The sequence below is a fragment of the Mustelus asterias genome, chromosome 11, assembly GCF_964213995.1.
Source record: "Mustelus asterias chromosome 11, sMusAst1.hap1.1, whole genome shotgun sequence".
NCBI classification, from domain to species: domain Eukaryota; kingdom Metazoa; phylum Chordata; class Chondrichthyes; order Carcharhiniformes; family Triakidae; genus Mustelus; species Mustelus asterias.
Genome location: NC_135811.1, coordinates 36,433,923 through 36,449,745, shown reverse-complemented (window position 1 = coordinate 36,449,745; position 15,823 = coordinate 36,433,923). Strand labels below are relative to the sequence as shown.

The 15,823-nt window shown below is 42.5% G+C and overlaps 1 protein-coding gene across 6 annotated transcripts in view; it reads right to left on the bottom strand.

Moving 5' to 3' along the window:
• The window catches only part of ptprea (protein tyrosine phosphatase receptor type Ea), a 221,154-nt gene that overhangs the window by 10,887 nt on the left and 194,444 nt on the right, over positions 1 to 15,823 (bottom strand). For all 6 annotated transcript variants that reach the window (XM_078223445.1, XM_078223446.1, XM_078223447.1 and 3 more), the window contains 5 exons: positions 13,051 to 13,127; positions 12,037 to 12,171; positions 11,178 to 11,303; positions 6,394 to 6,545; positions 305 to 440 (listed from right to left, as the gene is read on the bottom strand). In XM_078223445.1, the coding sequence (XP_078079571.1) occupies positions 305 to 440; positions 6,394 to 6,545; positions 11,178 to 11,303; positions 12,037 to 12,171; positions 13,051 to 13,127 (626 nt within the window). The remainder of the gene's footprint in view (positions 1 to 304; positions 441 to 6,393; positions 6,546 to 11,177; positions 11,304 to 12,036; positions 12,172 to 13,050; positions 13,128 to 15,823) is intronic.

Sequence of the window (15,823 nt, the reverse complement as noted above, 5' to 3'; positions counted from 1 at the left end):
TTACATTCACACTGCAATGAAGTTACTGTGAAAATTCCCTGGTCACCACACTCCGACGCCTGTCCGGGTACACTGAAGGAGAATTTAGCATGGCCAATCCACCTAACCTCCACATCTTTGGATTGTATGAGGACACCGGAGCACTAGGAGGAAACCCATGCAGACACGGGGAGAACATGCAAACTCCACACAGACAGTGACCCAAGCCGGGAATCAAACCCAGGTCCATGGTGCTGTGATGCAGCAAGGCTAACCACTGTGCCACCTAATGCCTTAGGAAACCCAGAACAGAACAGATCATTACCAATGTTTGCACCATGTGTGGCCGTTGCATCCGTAAACTCTTGACAGTCTGGAAAACGTCTAGAAGACCTTCAGCTTTCACTCGCTCCAGAATGTTACTCAACGCAATAAATGTGCCTGTCCTGCCAGCACCGGCGCTGTAAAATTAATAGATTCAAATTCTATTTAACTATTGAACTTATCTTGATAGGATTCGACATGACACTTGGAAAATTGACAAAATGAGGAGAGTGCAAAAATTCTAACACTATTGTGCTTGGAGCCAAACTTCTTCATCCAGCAAAGTGATTTAGAGAAAGATAAATCCTTTTAAAGCAAACACGAGAGAAAGTATTCCCACTTGACACACCAAAACTGTAAATGCCTCTTGATTGTCTAGAATGAATAAGTAATGGCCGTTTAACAACGCTATTTCCTGCTGCTGACCCAGTGGAAAATATGGATTTTGTGGATTAACAAATGCTTTACACAATATTAATGTCCACATTTGTCTTGTACTAATTGATTCTCAATCCCAGCACTTAGAAAATTAATCCTGGGGGAACAACTCCACGGTAAATTAGCAGTGGCTTGCTCTAGTACTTTGTGCTGTCAATTGGAGGTCACGAAAGACCCAATATCTTCTGAAATTTATCCAATGTGTAACATTGTGAATCATGCAACTTCTGTCCTATGAATCAATTCTCAGACCAAGTAAACTTGCCCTGTGGGGCAAGTTTCAGACTTACAGTGGCGGAGCCGGTGGGGGTTATGCATCAGTCCCGAATCGCTTTGAGGTTGGCCAATTCAGGCAAAATTGACTGCAACTAATTTACTCACTTAATTTTTAAATTCCCAATCATGATGCTGCTGTTGTTTTGAGTCTGCAGGGCATTGGAGGACACCTCCCTGAATTCTCCAATTTTTACCCCACTTCTAATGCTGACACTGGTTTGGAAATAGTATTATGGAAACAGATGCCAGGACTTCTTGCATAATTAGCTCTTGCAACACCATGATTTAGTCACGGGCAACAATTAAAACCAACTTGTACCATCATTCTGTTCTGTGTCCAGTCAAGACTAGATTTTGCAACAAAAACAGAAAATGCTGGAGTTACTCAGTAGGTCAAGTAGCTTCTGGAGGGGAACAAGTTAATGGGCTGAGTTTTCCAGTGGGCATTGGCATCCTAGGGGAGTTTGCAGCTGGCTCATGTTGCAAACACGTCCACTGTCACTATCTTTTGGGAGGTGGCCTCATAATTGTCTGCCTCCCCACTCCACTGTTAAGGATGGCCCAGAGGGTTCCCAAGATTGGAGACCCAAGCGGAGGTCCTGAAAAACAGGATGGCTAGCAGCTCCATCAGAGCAGCTCCATCAGGCGAGGTGGTTGCTGCTGAGGTAGAAAAGGGAATGCGAGGGTTCGACATTGCCTCCGGTAGTGTTGGCAAAAAGGGGTCTAAAAATGGTAGGGCCATCTGGATGGTGGGAAACCCCTCCCAACGATTGGCTTTGGACGAGATTGAAGTCTTTCATCATGGAACCCCATCACTGGGACATGAGATCTCTCCACTCTGATGAGCTCCAACCTGCATTTGCCTCCAATGAGCTGTCATGTTCCATACTCTGTAAGGGCCACTCCAACAGTGGTAAACCAGTGTGCTGTTACAAAATAGCCCATAATCGGAGCCTAGATTGTCCTACTTGGCTGTCTGCCTCCATGGAGTCTGCAATCAAACCTTTTCCCAGCTCGCCCCCTGGGAAACTCCACCGGGGGCGGAAATGCATTGGGGAACTATCTGAAAGCTACCTTCCCACTCAATCCCCCAGCACGCCTCCGTTCTGTCTCCACAGGACCAGGAAACTTCATCTCAACATTTCATGTCGATGACTTTTCATCAGAACTGTAGATGTTAGAGAGGTAACAGGTCTTACTCCAGCAAGGCAGGGAAAGGTGGGTAAAGAGAAGAACAAAAGGGTAGATCTGTGATAAGGTGCAAGACAGGAGAGATTAATGAAAAAGAGGGATGATGATTAATCAAAAAGGGATGGTTATGGGACTCGTAAAGAAACAAGAGATGGGTCCAGAGGAGATGGAAATGGAAATAGCAGAATCATCATTCAAGTAAATGGGCCAGATGATATGATCTCAATTTGTTGAACTTCATGTCCAGCTTTGAATGCTGTGAAGTGCCTAATTTTTGCATTTTGAGTTATGCTGGGTCCGAGGTACAAGTCATTTGTGATTGTACCGCAAAGATAATGCAAATGACAGAATAAATCATTGCTGTAAGCTGACAAAGGCTGGAGCCTGAATATTCAAAGCTTGACTTTTTGGAAGGACAGGAAGCTAGGAAAAGGTGGAAGGGTAGATCTGTTAACGAAGGACGACAGAGGCCAGAACTTTTGGCTGTTCACACCCCACCGTCGCCACTGCCGGCAAGGATGGAGAATTTGGCACTCAGCCAAATCTCCATTCACTGCAGCAGGATGGGAGAATCGCAGCTGCAAGCGAGGTTGGAGAATCCGGCCCATAATCTTAGTTCTAAAGATCAAGATGTCGAATCAGTTTGGGTAGAGTTAACAAAGGCAAAGTCACCTGTGGGAGTAGTTTCTAGACTCTTTAACAGTAACCACATTATACTATGGAATGCACAAAATAACATAATGAGCGATTGTGAGAAAGTTACGCTGTTAGTCATGTGTGATTTTAATCTACATGTAGATTGGCAAAGACAGCCTGGAAGGTGAGTTCATAGAGTGTTCCTGGGACAATATTTAGTGCAGCATGTGCTACAGCCAAACAGACAGCAGGCCATTCTAGACCCTGTAATGTGCAATGAGACAGGATTAATTGATGACCTCAAATTAGAGGTGCCTCTTGGGAGCAGTGATCATAACCTGATTGAATTTTGCATTCAGTTCATGGGAGAGAAAAGTGGGTCAAAAACTAGCATTTTGAACAGAATAAAAAGGGCAATTATAAGGGTATAAAGACAGAGCTGGCTAAAAGAAACTGGGAATTTAGGTTAAGGGATAAGTCAGTAGAGATGCGGTGACAGACATTTAAGTAGATATTTTGTAATACTTTTTGCAAAGGAGAAAGACTCAGGGGAAGGATGTACTTATCCATGGCTAACTAAGGGAGTATGGCCTACTGCTTTATTTTCTATGTCTCAATGAAGTTGGCAATAGTATCAAATTGAAAGAAAAACATACAATTCTGCAAAGATTAGTGGCAGGTCAGAAGATTGGAAAGAATATTCAATACAGCAGGGAATGATCAAAGAAATAATGAAGGAAAAACTTGAGTACAAGAGAAAGCTAGCTGGAAATATGAAAACAAATGCAAAGAGATTCGACGGGTATTTAAAAGGGAAAAGAGAAAGCAAAATCAGTGTTGGTCCTCCAGCAAGTGAAAATGGTGAACTAATAATGGAAAATAAGGAAATGGGGGATGAATTGAACAGACATTTTACAACTGCCTTCACTGTAGAGGATGCAAATAACATCCCAGAAATAAGTATGCATCAAGAGGTGAAAGGGAGGGTGGAACTTAAAATGATTACAAATACCAGGAAAGGGTACAGAGAATATTATTAGAACTAAAAGCTGACAGATCACCAGGTCCTGATGGATTTCACCTTAGGGTCTTAATGGAAGTAACTGCTGACATAGTAGAATGCATTAGTTTTAATTTTCTAAAATTACCTAGATGCTGGAAAGGTCCCATCAGATTGGAAAATGGCAAATGTATCTTCTCTATTCAAGATAGGAAGGAGACAGATAGCAGGAAATTAGAGGTCGGTTAGCTTAACATCTTCATAGGAAAAAGGTTGGAAATTATTAATAAGGAGGTTATCTCAGTGTAGTCAGGCAGAGTCAAGATGGTTTTGTGAAAGGGAAGTTATGTTTCACTAATTTATTGAGAGTTCTTTGAAGAAGTAACAAACAACACGGATAAAGCGGAACCTGTGGATGTGCGATTCTTGGACTTCTGGAAGGCATTTATTAAGTTGCCACATCAAAGATTACTACACAAAATAAAAGCTCATAGTGTAGGGGTGGTACATATTAGCATAGCTGGAGGATTGGTTAGCTAATAAGAAAGAGAGGATAGACATAATTGGCCACTTTTAGGTTGGCAAGATAAGTAGCACAGGGATCATTGCTGGGGACTCAACTATTTACAATCTATATTAATAATTTGGATGTTGGGAGCAAATGTTGCTAAATTTGCTGAACAACGCAAAGATAGATAGGAAAGTAAGTTATGAACAGGACATAAGGAGTCTGTCTGTAAGGGGATACATATAGGTTAAGCAAGTGGGCAGAAAACTGGCACGTGAGAGTATAATTTGGGATAATGTTGATATCTCCACTTTGGCAGAAAGATAAGAAAAGCAACATATTATTTAAATGTAGAGAGATAGCAGAACTCAGATACAGAGGGATCTGGTATATGAATCACAAAACGTTGATACGCAAGTACAGCAAGTAATTAGGAAAACAAATTGAATGTTTATTGCAGGGGAAATGGAACATAAAAGAACGATTGTTTTGCTACAGTTGTACAGGGCATTGGTGAGACTACATCTAGAGTAAAGTCTTGGTCTCCTTATTTAAGAAAGGAGGTAACTGCATTAGATGCAGGTCAAAGAAGGTTCACTTGACTGATTCTGGGATAAGGAGATTACCCCACGAAGAAAGGTTGGACAGATTAGGCCTGTATCCATTGGAGTTTAGGAGAATGAAAGGCAATATTATTGAAACATGCAAGATTCTGAGGGGACTTGACAGGGTGGATGCTCAAAGGAGTTTCCCCTTGTGGAAAGTCCAGAACTAAGGGACACAGTTTAAAAATAAAAGGCTTCCCATTTAAAACAGGGATGAAGATTTTTTTTCACTCAGAGGGTCGATAGTCTGTGGAATTTTCTTCCCCAGAGAGTGGAGGCGGTGGAGTTATTGCATATTTTTAAGGCTAATTAGCTAGAATCTTCACTGAAAATTGAATTAAATATGGAGTAGGAAGGAATGTGATGTTGAGGCCACAATCAGATCAGCCATAATCTTATTGAATGGTGGAACAGGCTTGAGGGGCTGAATTACCTACTCCTGCCCTTAGTTCATATCTATGTATATCAGCCAATTTCTGCTAACTACCTCTGGCATTTAATGTTGGGGAGAGGAAAATTTAAACTTTAAAGGAGCAAGAACCTCTTGAAATCAATTGCAGAGATGCTAGCTTTGATTTTATAGCTCCTTCTCATGTAGGAGAACTATATAAAGGCAGCAGCAGCAGCCCATTGGCACCTTGTCCTCTTGGTCATTCTTAACTCTAAGCCTAGATAATAATGAGCCGCTTCAGCTGCTGGGAAACATGGTCATGAGAGGTTAAACCGAGGCCTTGTATGTCCACTCAGGTGGACGTAAAAGATCCCATGCCACTATTTTGAAGAAGAACAGGGGAGTTGTCATGGTAACCTGGCCAATATCTATCCCGCTATCAATGTCACACAAACAAATTGGGCGGGATTATACGGCCTCGCTCGAGCGAAACTGGAAATTCCCACCTGAGATCAACGGAGATTCCCGTTGTTGGAACCTCGCCCGCTCTGATTCCGTGGCGGGCAAGGTGGTAGAGTTCCGGCCATTGTCTGTTCATTATTCCATTGTTATTTGTGGAAGTTTGCTGTCCACATATTGACCAGCACATTTCCTATATTACAACAGTGACTGCATTTCAAAAGTTCCTAACTGAGTGTCAAGCACTTTGGAACATCCTATAGGTATGAAAGGCAGTAGATAAATGCAAGTCTTTCCGCTGTTTGGCATTGAGCACTTAATCACTGGAGTGGGAGGACCATCCAACTTTGTGCTGTTGATAGGGAGCCTCACCCTCCAGCTACACAGAGCAGAACATTACAGCCACACTGCTCACAATGTGTTACAATTAATGGATGGCAGCTTGTCCAATTTCCTGATGGGTGCATGCAGATGGTTCTCACCGACTGCACCAATCCACCAAATCATCAGTTCTGAGTCATAATTATGCATTGGAAAGATTTGGTGTCAACTTCCATCTCTACATGTATATTGCATCATGAAGTACCTGCAGTGTATGATGATCGGATGATTGCCGGACTGTTGTTGCTGTCTCTGGACTGCCGCAATCAGGTCGATCATCCCTTTACCTTCCACTGGAATGCCAATCTCAGGCCAGCCATGAAAGTGGAACTGGCGAACTATCCTGCTCTTGTTTTCCTGCATTTTAATTGTAATATTGTTATTAAATTATTGTATTGGTTATTTATTACATTAGCGCAATCTTAACAAAACCTCAAAATATAAAATAATCTCAACTAAGAAGGCATATGGGACGCTTGCTTTCATCAACGCGGTACAGAGTATAAGAGCAAGGAGGTAATATTGGAGATGTACAGTGTTGATTAGGACAAAACTGGAGTATTGTGCGTAGATCTGGTCACCTCACTACAGGAAGCACATGCTAACACAAGAGTGGATACAGAGGAGGTTCACCAGGATGTTGCCTGGGATGGGGCATTTGAGCTATCAGGAGAGATGAGATAAGTTTGGATTGTTTGTTTTTAAGAGCACAATAGGCTAAGGGGAGACATGATTGGGGTATATAAGATTATGAGAGGTATGGACAGGGTGAATAGGGAGCAGTTGTTCCCCTTGGTTAAGGGGTCAATCATGAGAGGCCATAGTTTTAGGGTAAGGGGCAGGAGTATCAGAGGGGATCTGAGAAAAAACAATTTCACTCAGAGTGGTGGGAATCTGGAATGCACTGTTTGGGAAGGTAGTTGAGGCCGGAAACCTTACAACCTTTAAAAAATATTTGGATGAGCACTTGAAATATAATATTCAAGGATTTGGGACAAGTTCAGAAAAACTGGATTAGCGCGCCTTCAGTGGTAGATATTGTGGGTGCAGACTCGATGGGCACTGTATGACTATATCAGACACCTTTGAGCTTTATGTTCAATTTATGGACATCGATATGCATAAAATAAATCCTGTTGGCACCACATAATAACATCAGTATGGCTCCTTTGTTTTATGATTTGTTGAATGTAAGTATTAAAATAACTTTCATACATCATTGAAAGAAAACTGGGAAAGTACATGAGGGAGAGAGGAATTGATAGGGGGAGGTGAAGGAGGGAAGGGTCAAAGGTTATGGGGGGGGGGGGCGGGCAGAAATGTTCAGGTTGTGGTCCAATCAGCCTTGATCTTATTGCATAGTGGAGCAGGCTTGGGGGACTGAATGGCCTACTTCTGCTCCTATTTCTTTTTGCTCCTCCTGAGGCTTTTGTGGAGCATCCCTAACATTGACAGGTTGGGCCAGATGATTAATTTCTGATCTACAATTTCTACATTTGATAGCAGGTCTGCATGGTGAGATAGAAATAATTAGTTTGGTGGAAATATATTTATGATATCGTAATTACATATACGAGTGATAATATGAAACAGATACGTGAAAAGTTAAATAAACAGCAACAGCTGGTGCAGTGCTACAACATATTATTAAACAAAATGTCTTGAATGTTATTCTTCCTGAAAGCCTACAATGATATATCTATTTATTTCATTCACTCAGAATAGTTTTATCTATGAAATTCAGTTTCACTAATTATTCACGAGTTTATTTCAATCAATTTGCAGTTCCAGTCTCTCTTTGGCTTATCAGAATTTCATGGACCTTCTGGAAAATTGATAATTTTGTTCCTAGGAAGGTAGAAAAAAATGGTGTGGTTTTCCCCAGGAAAATACCGCCAAAATGAAGGACTTTGTTATCATTCAAGTCATCATAATGTTATGCGTTAAAAAAAAATTGAACATATAAATGTATTGGTAGAATATTCCTTTGTCAGTTATGTTAATGAAGATTTAGGGTGGGATTTTCCAGCCGCGCTCGCCCCAAAACCGGAAAATCCCGCCCAAGGACAACAGACCTTTGCATGGTCCGCCCTCCATGGCAGGTGGGATGGGAAATTTCCTCCCTTAGTGTTTTCCTTGATATAATAGACTGATGTTTTTCACATGAATCTGCCAATATGTTATTACTAATATTGAGGAGCAGGATTTCAATCCCTCTAGTCTTCACACATACGACAGACTGGTACTTCCACACAGTGTTCAGAGACTGCTGTGTGGTCAGATGTACCTCATATACTTGTTCTGATGGTTCAGACAGATGTTAAACATCTCATAACACTATTAAAAGAACAGCAGCGAGTATAATCAGTGTTCTGGTCAATGTTACTCCCTCAAATAAAGCCACCAATGCCAGATTAATTGTTCACATTGCTGCGTTTGAGATTTTGATCAGTGCAGAATGAATGTTGTTCTTGCCTACATAGTGGTCACTGCACTTCCAAAGTAATTTACTACGTTAAGTACTTTGAGACCTTTCAAGTCCACTATTTATTCCAGAGAGTTAACATCAGTATTCCATATTTTATAAGAAAACAACTGAAAGTATATAGCATAATGAAACTTCTCAAGAGAATAATAAAGCAAAATAGGACATTGAATGACATATGGACATGTGAAGTTAAATGATCAAAAGCTTGGTCAAAAGATAGGTTTCAAAGAGTGTCTTAAAAGAGGATAGTAATATTGTGGGGGTGGAGACATACAAAGGATATTCCAGAGCTATTGGGGCCTTGGCAACTGAAGTCGGGGCATTGGCAATTGAAGGCACAGCCAACAGTAGTGGAACAATTAAATTCAAAAATGCACAGCAAGAGTGAGAAATAAAGGAGTTCAGGATCGCAGAGAGTTGTGTAGCTAGAGACGAGAGAGATAGGATGGGCGAGCCCATGAAAGGATTTGAAAACAAGGATGAGAATTTGGGTCATTGAGTAGAAGGATGGTAGGAGAAACGGAGCTGACGTGAGTTAAGACACGCGCAGTAGAGTTTGGATGACCTCAAATGTATAAAGGGTAAAATTAGGAGGTGAGCCAGAGTGCATTGGAATGGTCACATCTCAAAGTACCAAAGACATGAATGAGGATTTCAGTAGCAGATGAGCTAGGTGAAGTTTGGCGATGTTATAGAGATGGAAATAGGTAATCTTCACAATGACACAGATATAAGATTAGAAACTCATCCTTGGGATCAAATACCAAAGCTGCAAACAAACTAGCTTAAACTCGGTCTGTTTCCAGGAAGGGGAATGGAGTCCTGAGCTAGGGAATACAGTTTGCAGTGGGGACTGAAGTTTAAGTTTAGTTTATTTATTATTGTCACAAGTTGGCTTACATTAACAGTGCAATGAAGTCACTGTGAAAATCCCCTAGTTGCAACACTCCAGCACCTGTTTGGGTACACTGAGGGAGAAATTAGCATGGCCAATGCACCTAACCAGCATGTCTTTCGGACTATGGGAGGAAACCGGAGCACCCGGAGGAAACCCATGCAGACATGGGGAGAATGTGCAAACTCCACACAGACAGTGACCCAAGCCGGGAATTGAACCCGGGTCCCTGGCGCTGTGAGGCAGCAGTGCTAACCACTGTGCCGCCCAATGAACAATGCCCTCAGTCTTCCCAATATTTAATTGGAGGACATTTCTGTTCATCCAGTACTGGATGTCAGATAAGTCTGATAATTTAGCAATGGTGGAGGAGTTAAGAGAAGTGGTGGTGATGTAGAGCTGGTGCCATCAGCGTACATGTGAACACAATGCTGTGCTTTTGGATGATGTCATCAAGGAGCAGCACGCAGATGAGAAATTACGTGTGTGTGTGTGTGTGTGTGTGTGTGTGTGTGTGTGTGTGTACGTATGCGCGCGTGTGGGGGAGGGGGGTGTGGGGGAAGGGGGGGTTCAAGGATAGATCCTTGGGTGACACCACAGATAGCATTACAGGAGCAGGAAGACAAGCCATTGCGAGTGATTCTCTGGCTCTGATTAGATAAATAAAAATGGAATTAGGTGAGAGCAGTCTAACCCAGCTGGAAGACAGTGGAGAGATGTTGGGGGAAGAAGGTGTGGCCAACTGTGTCAAAGGCTGCAGACAGGTCGAAAAGGACAAGAAGGCAAGTTTATCTTTGTCTCAGTCACACAGGATGCCATTTGTGAATTTGGTACCAGCTATTTTGGGACTGTGGCAGGGGTGGAAACTAATGGGCGGGATTGAAACATGGAGTTCTGGGAAAGATGGGGATTTGGGAGGCAACATCATGTTAAAGGACTTTGGAGAAGAAAGGGAGATTGGAGGTGGGATGGTAGTTTGCAAGGACAATGGGTCAAGACCTTTTCTTTGAGGAGACAAAAATACAGTACGACCCCGCAAATTGAAATAGCCTGCTTTCTTCTGGATGAACTGGCCAAACTCAGCTAGTAACAGGCATCTCTGGGGCAGTCCCTGGGCTTTTTATCCGGGAGGGAAGTACAATGGTGTGAAGCACTGGGGCAGCACAGTGGCACAGTGGTTAGCACTGCTGCCTCACAGAGCCAGGGACCCGAATTCGATTCCCGGCTTGGGTCACTGTCTGTGTGGAGTTTGCACATTCTCCCCGTGTCTGCGTGGGTTTCCTCCGGGTGCTCTGGTTTCCTCCCACAGTCTGAAAGACGTGCTGGTAAGGTGCATTGGCCGTGCTAAATTCTCCCTCAGTGTACCCGAACAGGCGCCGGAGTGTGGCGACTAGGGGAATTTCACAATAACTTCATTGCAGTGTTAATGTAAGCCTTGCTTGTGACTAATAAATAAATAAACTTTAAAAGCATCTGTCTCTACCATATTACCGAGAGATAGGGGAAGGGGCATCACTAGATCTAAATTAAACCATAACTATCCATCATTTCTAACTTATTCTAGAGATAGCCTTATGTTTACGAAAAAATCTGAAGCAGCACATACTGTGGTGTTTGTAACGGTGAGGTCTCTGACACTGAATGCATCAGAAATGTGGTCATTCTTCATTTCTATTGCATAGGCTCCAAACGATACTGAGCCCTCTGATGGCCAATACTGTGAACACTTCTCCTGCAGAAAGAATGCAACAGTTACAGCACATTTTAAAGTCACAGCAGAACACTGCAAGAGAAAGGAGACAATCGCAAGGACTCATAGCAAAGAGTTCTTCTTTGCCCTTCAAGGCCGCCAGCGAGTGTCTGATGGGTTTCAGTGGTCGAAGTAACTGTGACAGTCACTCAGGCCAGTTAGCCATTAAAATTGTCTCCAGAACCCTAACTAAGCATGGATTCCAATTAGCATATATTAATGAGGTATCAGCCAAAATCACTGGCGTTAAAGTCACCCTGAAGTGGGAAAATACTCCTCAAATTTAACTCAATCTTATGTAGGGTTCTAATGTACTGAATTATCCTATTTAATGCTGATTTCAGACACAGTACAGGCATATGGCTGAATTTTGTGCAAGTTATTAGTTAAAATGTGGTGCAGCATATAAATAAGCAGTGTTATTATCTGCACTTAGACTAGGATTTTGCCAAATGTTTCAGAGTAACCCATAATATCTCTTGATTCGAGATGATTAAATTGTGCAGCTTATTTACTAAATTAACACTGGAAACATTTCTAAATTGCTATACCTCTGTGACAGTTTATTATAACTCATCTTTTATGCATTGTTAGATCTTGGCAGTTTCTGAGGAGGCAGAAGTGTTTAGTTATCATTGTGAACTTTTGGTTTGCCATGAGAATACCTTGCCCTACATTTGCCCACATCATTAAATGTGATTCTATGAAATTATACCTGCTCTCTTTCTCGGAGTTCTGTGAGCATCACAATGGTATGAGACTTGCAATCCCAAACCATTCTCCAAAAATCCTCCACCGTATGAGGGAGGGGGCCTTGAGTAGCAACAAAATAATCCTTTTGGCGATAACCCTGTAAAAAAGAAGTTCAGTGATGATCAAAGTGTTAAGCTACATTTTAGTGCACTGAATTTGCTGCTAAACATAGCTTGGCTGCAAAAATAATTTTCAGCTATTTCATTTCCCTTTGCATCATATTACTGGAACAAGATCAAGATTGGGCCTCAAGTACCACCAGTGTTATCTTGACTTGCTTTTGGAAAAAGATGACTGCTCTGACATTAGACACATTTTCCAGTTTCTTCCTACAGTCCAAAGATCTGCAAGCTAGGTGGATTGACCATGCTAAATTGTCCCTTAGTGTCCCAGGATGTGTAGATTAAGGGGCTTAGTGGGATGAATCCATAGGGTTATGGGGATTGGGCGGGGATAGTAAGCCTGGGTAAAATGCTCTGTTGGAGAGTCAGTGCAGACTCGATGGGCCAAATGACCTCCTTCTGCACTGTAGGGATTCTATGATTATAAATCAACTCAAGAAACCTGATCCAAGGACAAAATTATTGAGATAACAAACCATCTCCCCATCACTGCCATTATGTAGAATTCCTGTTCCAAGCACTTGTATACAAAGTTATGTTGAAACCACACGCTGTGAATCAACTATTCACTTTGGAAAGCTCAGCTTGCTAAATGCAAGCTGCTTTTTTGCCAAATTTCCCATAGAGACAATAAAATATCTTACAAGCCCAATCGCTATGTTTTATAATACGCATGTTTCAGTCGAAGGAAATGGCAATCGGATGGGAAAATACAATGGAAGACATGTAGACAAATGAGCCCCTTCCACCTGTAATTTATGAAGTTCTTGAAGCAAGCAAACTAATCATAGTTTCAGGATTTATCCGTCATAACACATATCAACATCAAAAGAAAACATGGCTAGCATACTTACATCTATGTATGAAGCATTGATGTAATCAGAGAACTCTTGCCCTCTTTTTCTGGGCAGAACGACTCTATTGAAATCATCTTAAAAATATAAAACAAATGACATTCAGTCAAATACCAATGGAATTCATCCTCTTAGCAGCTTGACAGAAGTATAGGTCAAAGAGAGACTGAGCTCCACCAGGTCACAAACATCAGGAAAATACCACTTGTTCTTTGGTCAGCTTTACAGGAGGAACATAACAGGTTGGGGGAATAAGGAAGATATTCTTACCTCTGTAATTTGTGAGGTGAAGATGCCGGCGTTGGATTGGGGTAGGCACAGTAAGAAGTCTCACAACACCAGGTTAAAGTCCAACTTGTTTATTTGATAGCACGAGCTTTCGGAGCACTGCCCCTTCATCAGGTGAGTCAGCGGGGCAGCGCTCCGAAGGCTCGTGCTACCAAATAAACCTGTTGGGACTTTAACCTGGTGTTGTGAGACTTCTTACTCTCCAATTCGAAGAGTGGTGCCCTGGTTACAATTATCCCTCAATAAACATAAGAAAGAGTTTCTCATCATTGTCAGATTTCTTTCTTTTTTGGAGTTTGCTGTGCGCATATTGGCAGCTGTGCATCCTCCATCACAACCAAGACTACATTTTAAAAGCACTTCATTGACTGTGAAGCACTTTGCGGTTGTGAAGGCATTATATAATATATTTATTTTCAATGCGGTCAAGTTTATTTAGGGGAAGTACAGATTTTTAAAAATAGTGGCCAGGATTTCATGGTCCCTCCTGCTTGATATGTTACGTTCCTGCCAAAGTAAACAGGTATTTAAAATGCGTCCACTGGCGGGAGACACACATCGACAGGGCCATAAAATTCTGGCCACTATATTTGCTGTGCTAATGGTAACACAAAATATTTGTAAATAACGAATAAAAGGGAGACACCAAGTGATAAGTGGGTTTGCAGCTAGGGGTGGAATTTTGTTAAGGTGTAGTTGAGGGGGAGGGGGGGGGGGGAGGGGGGGTGGGGTTCTCACCTGCCAGCTGGAGAGCAAGTGAAAGACCCTCACTGCCTCTTTTCTGGAAAACCCGCTGAACAACGTGCCAATCAGGCAGTGCAGTGACCAATGCCAGGCCTTCCTCTGGAATCAGGTCCCGGGGGCAAAGGTCTCACCGAGCAAGAGCGGTCGGCCAACCAGGAGCCGGCAACTCTTGCACGAAGCAGCATCACAGAGGAAGTGAAGGTGGGGTTTATGGGCTGGAAGCCACGAGGACAGGGGGGTAGGTGGGTCAGAAACAAGTAGGGGGTTGGCTCTCAGTGGGCCCCTTTCTCGATGATTGCCTTTGATCGCGGGACTCCTTCAGCCAGAGGTGACAAGCTGCCCGCAAGGTAGCAGTTTTCATGCCCGCTGCACGGTTGCAGCCCTTCAGCCGTTAGGTTAATCCCAGTGGCGATGGAATGAGGCCTTTAAGTGGTCCTTAAACTATCACTCAAGGGTTTCAATTGGCTCCAGGCAGGGATTTCGACTGTTGGTCTTTGTGCATAGAACTTCATTCGGGCAGATGCCTAAGTCCAAAGATGTGCAGGTTAGGTGGATTGGCCATGCTAAATTGCCCCTTACTACAGGTTCGGGGGATTAGCAGGGTAAATACGTGGTGATACGGGATGGGCCTGGTAAGATGTTCAGTGGTGCAGACTTGACAGACCGAATGGCTTCCTTCTGTACTGTAGGGACTCTACAGTTTGATGAAGGTGGTGGGGCCCAGGTATGCCACCATCCCATCTCGGTACATGTCCTGCCTGCCTCCAAACTCACCACCAGTGAGGGCATCACGTTCTGCCCTCGGTATGAATTTTAGCTTTAGATAAGCTAGAAACCAGATGCTGTCAATCTGCTGATTAAAGCTGCATCGATGAGGAGCCATTTTTAACTCAGCAGACTCACACACATTTACCTGACCTTTACAAAGAAACTGACAACACTAGCAAAGGGAATAAGTGCCTCTGATTTCCCCATGTTAATATCAAAGTAATACCATCAATTTAAAGCTTAACTTTGATTCAAGTATATAAGTAATATGCTATTCCACTGTGTATTTACCTACTTAAAAATAAAATCAGTAGAAATGAGTTTGAGCCAATTTTGACAATCTTAAACCATATTCTCATGGGACAATATTATGCAGATGATAATGTAATGCATAACCCCACCCCCCTTCCCTACCCGCCATGCCCAACTGGTACACGCACCCCGGACATACTCTCTTCTACCTTCTTCCATGGGGAAAGGATACAAAAGTCTGAGATCACATACCAAGTGACTCAAGAGCGCTTCTCCCCCCCGCTGTCAGATTATATTAAGTTGACCTTTCTCTACACCCTAGCTATGACTGTAACACTACATTCTGCACTCTCTCCTGAATGGTATGCTTTGTACAGCACGCAAGAAACAATACTTTTCTCTGTATGTGAATGCGTGTGACAATAATAAATCAAATCAAAATGATCACTCCAACAGTAGCAGCACGGAGACATTTTGCAACTCTTCAATCATTTAATTCATTTAGAAAGATAAATTTCAGAGTAAATGCAAACGACTACAAAAGATCTGAGATTTAAGATAACCGTGGCACTGCTTTGAATTTTACCCCTTGTGTTTATTTCCTTTGCCTCCCATCACTCTAAGTGAGTAAGCCGGAAACCTCGTCTGAAACCTCCAGCCACGCCACTTTTTAAACTCTGTCTGGAATGAACAAGGCAAAGGGTTCTGATCAAATTTATTG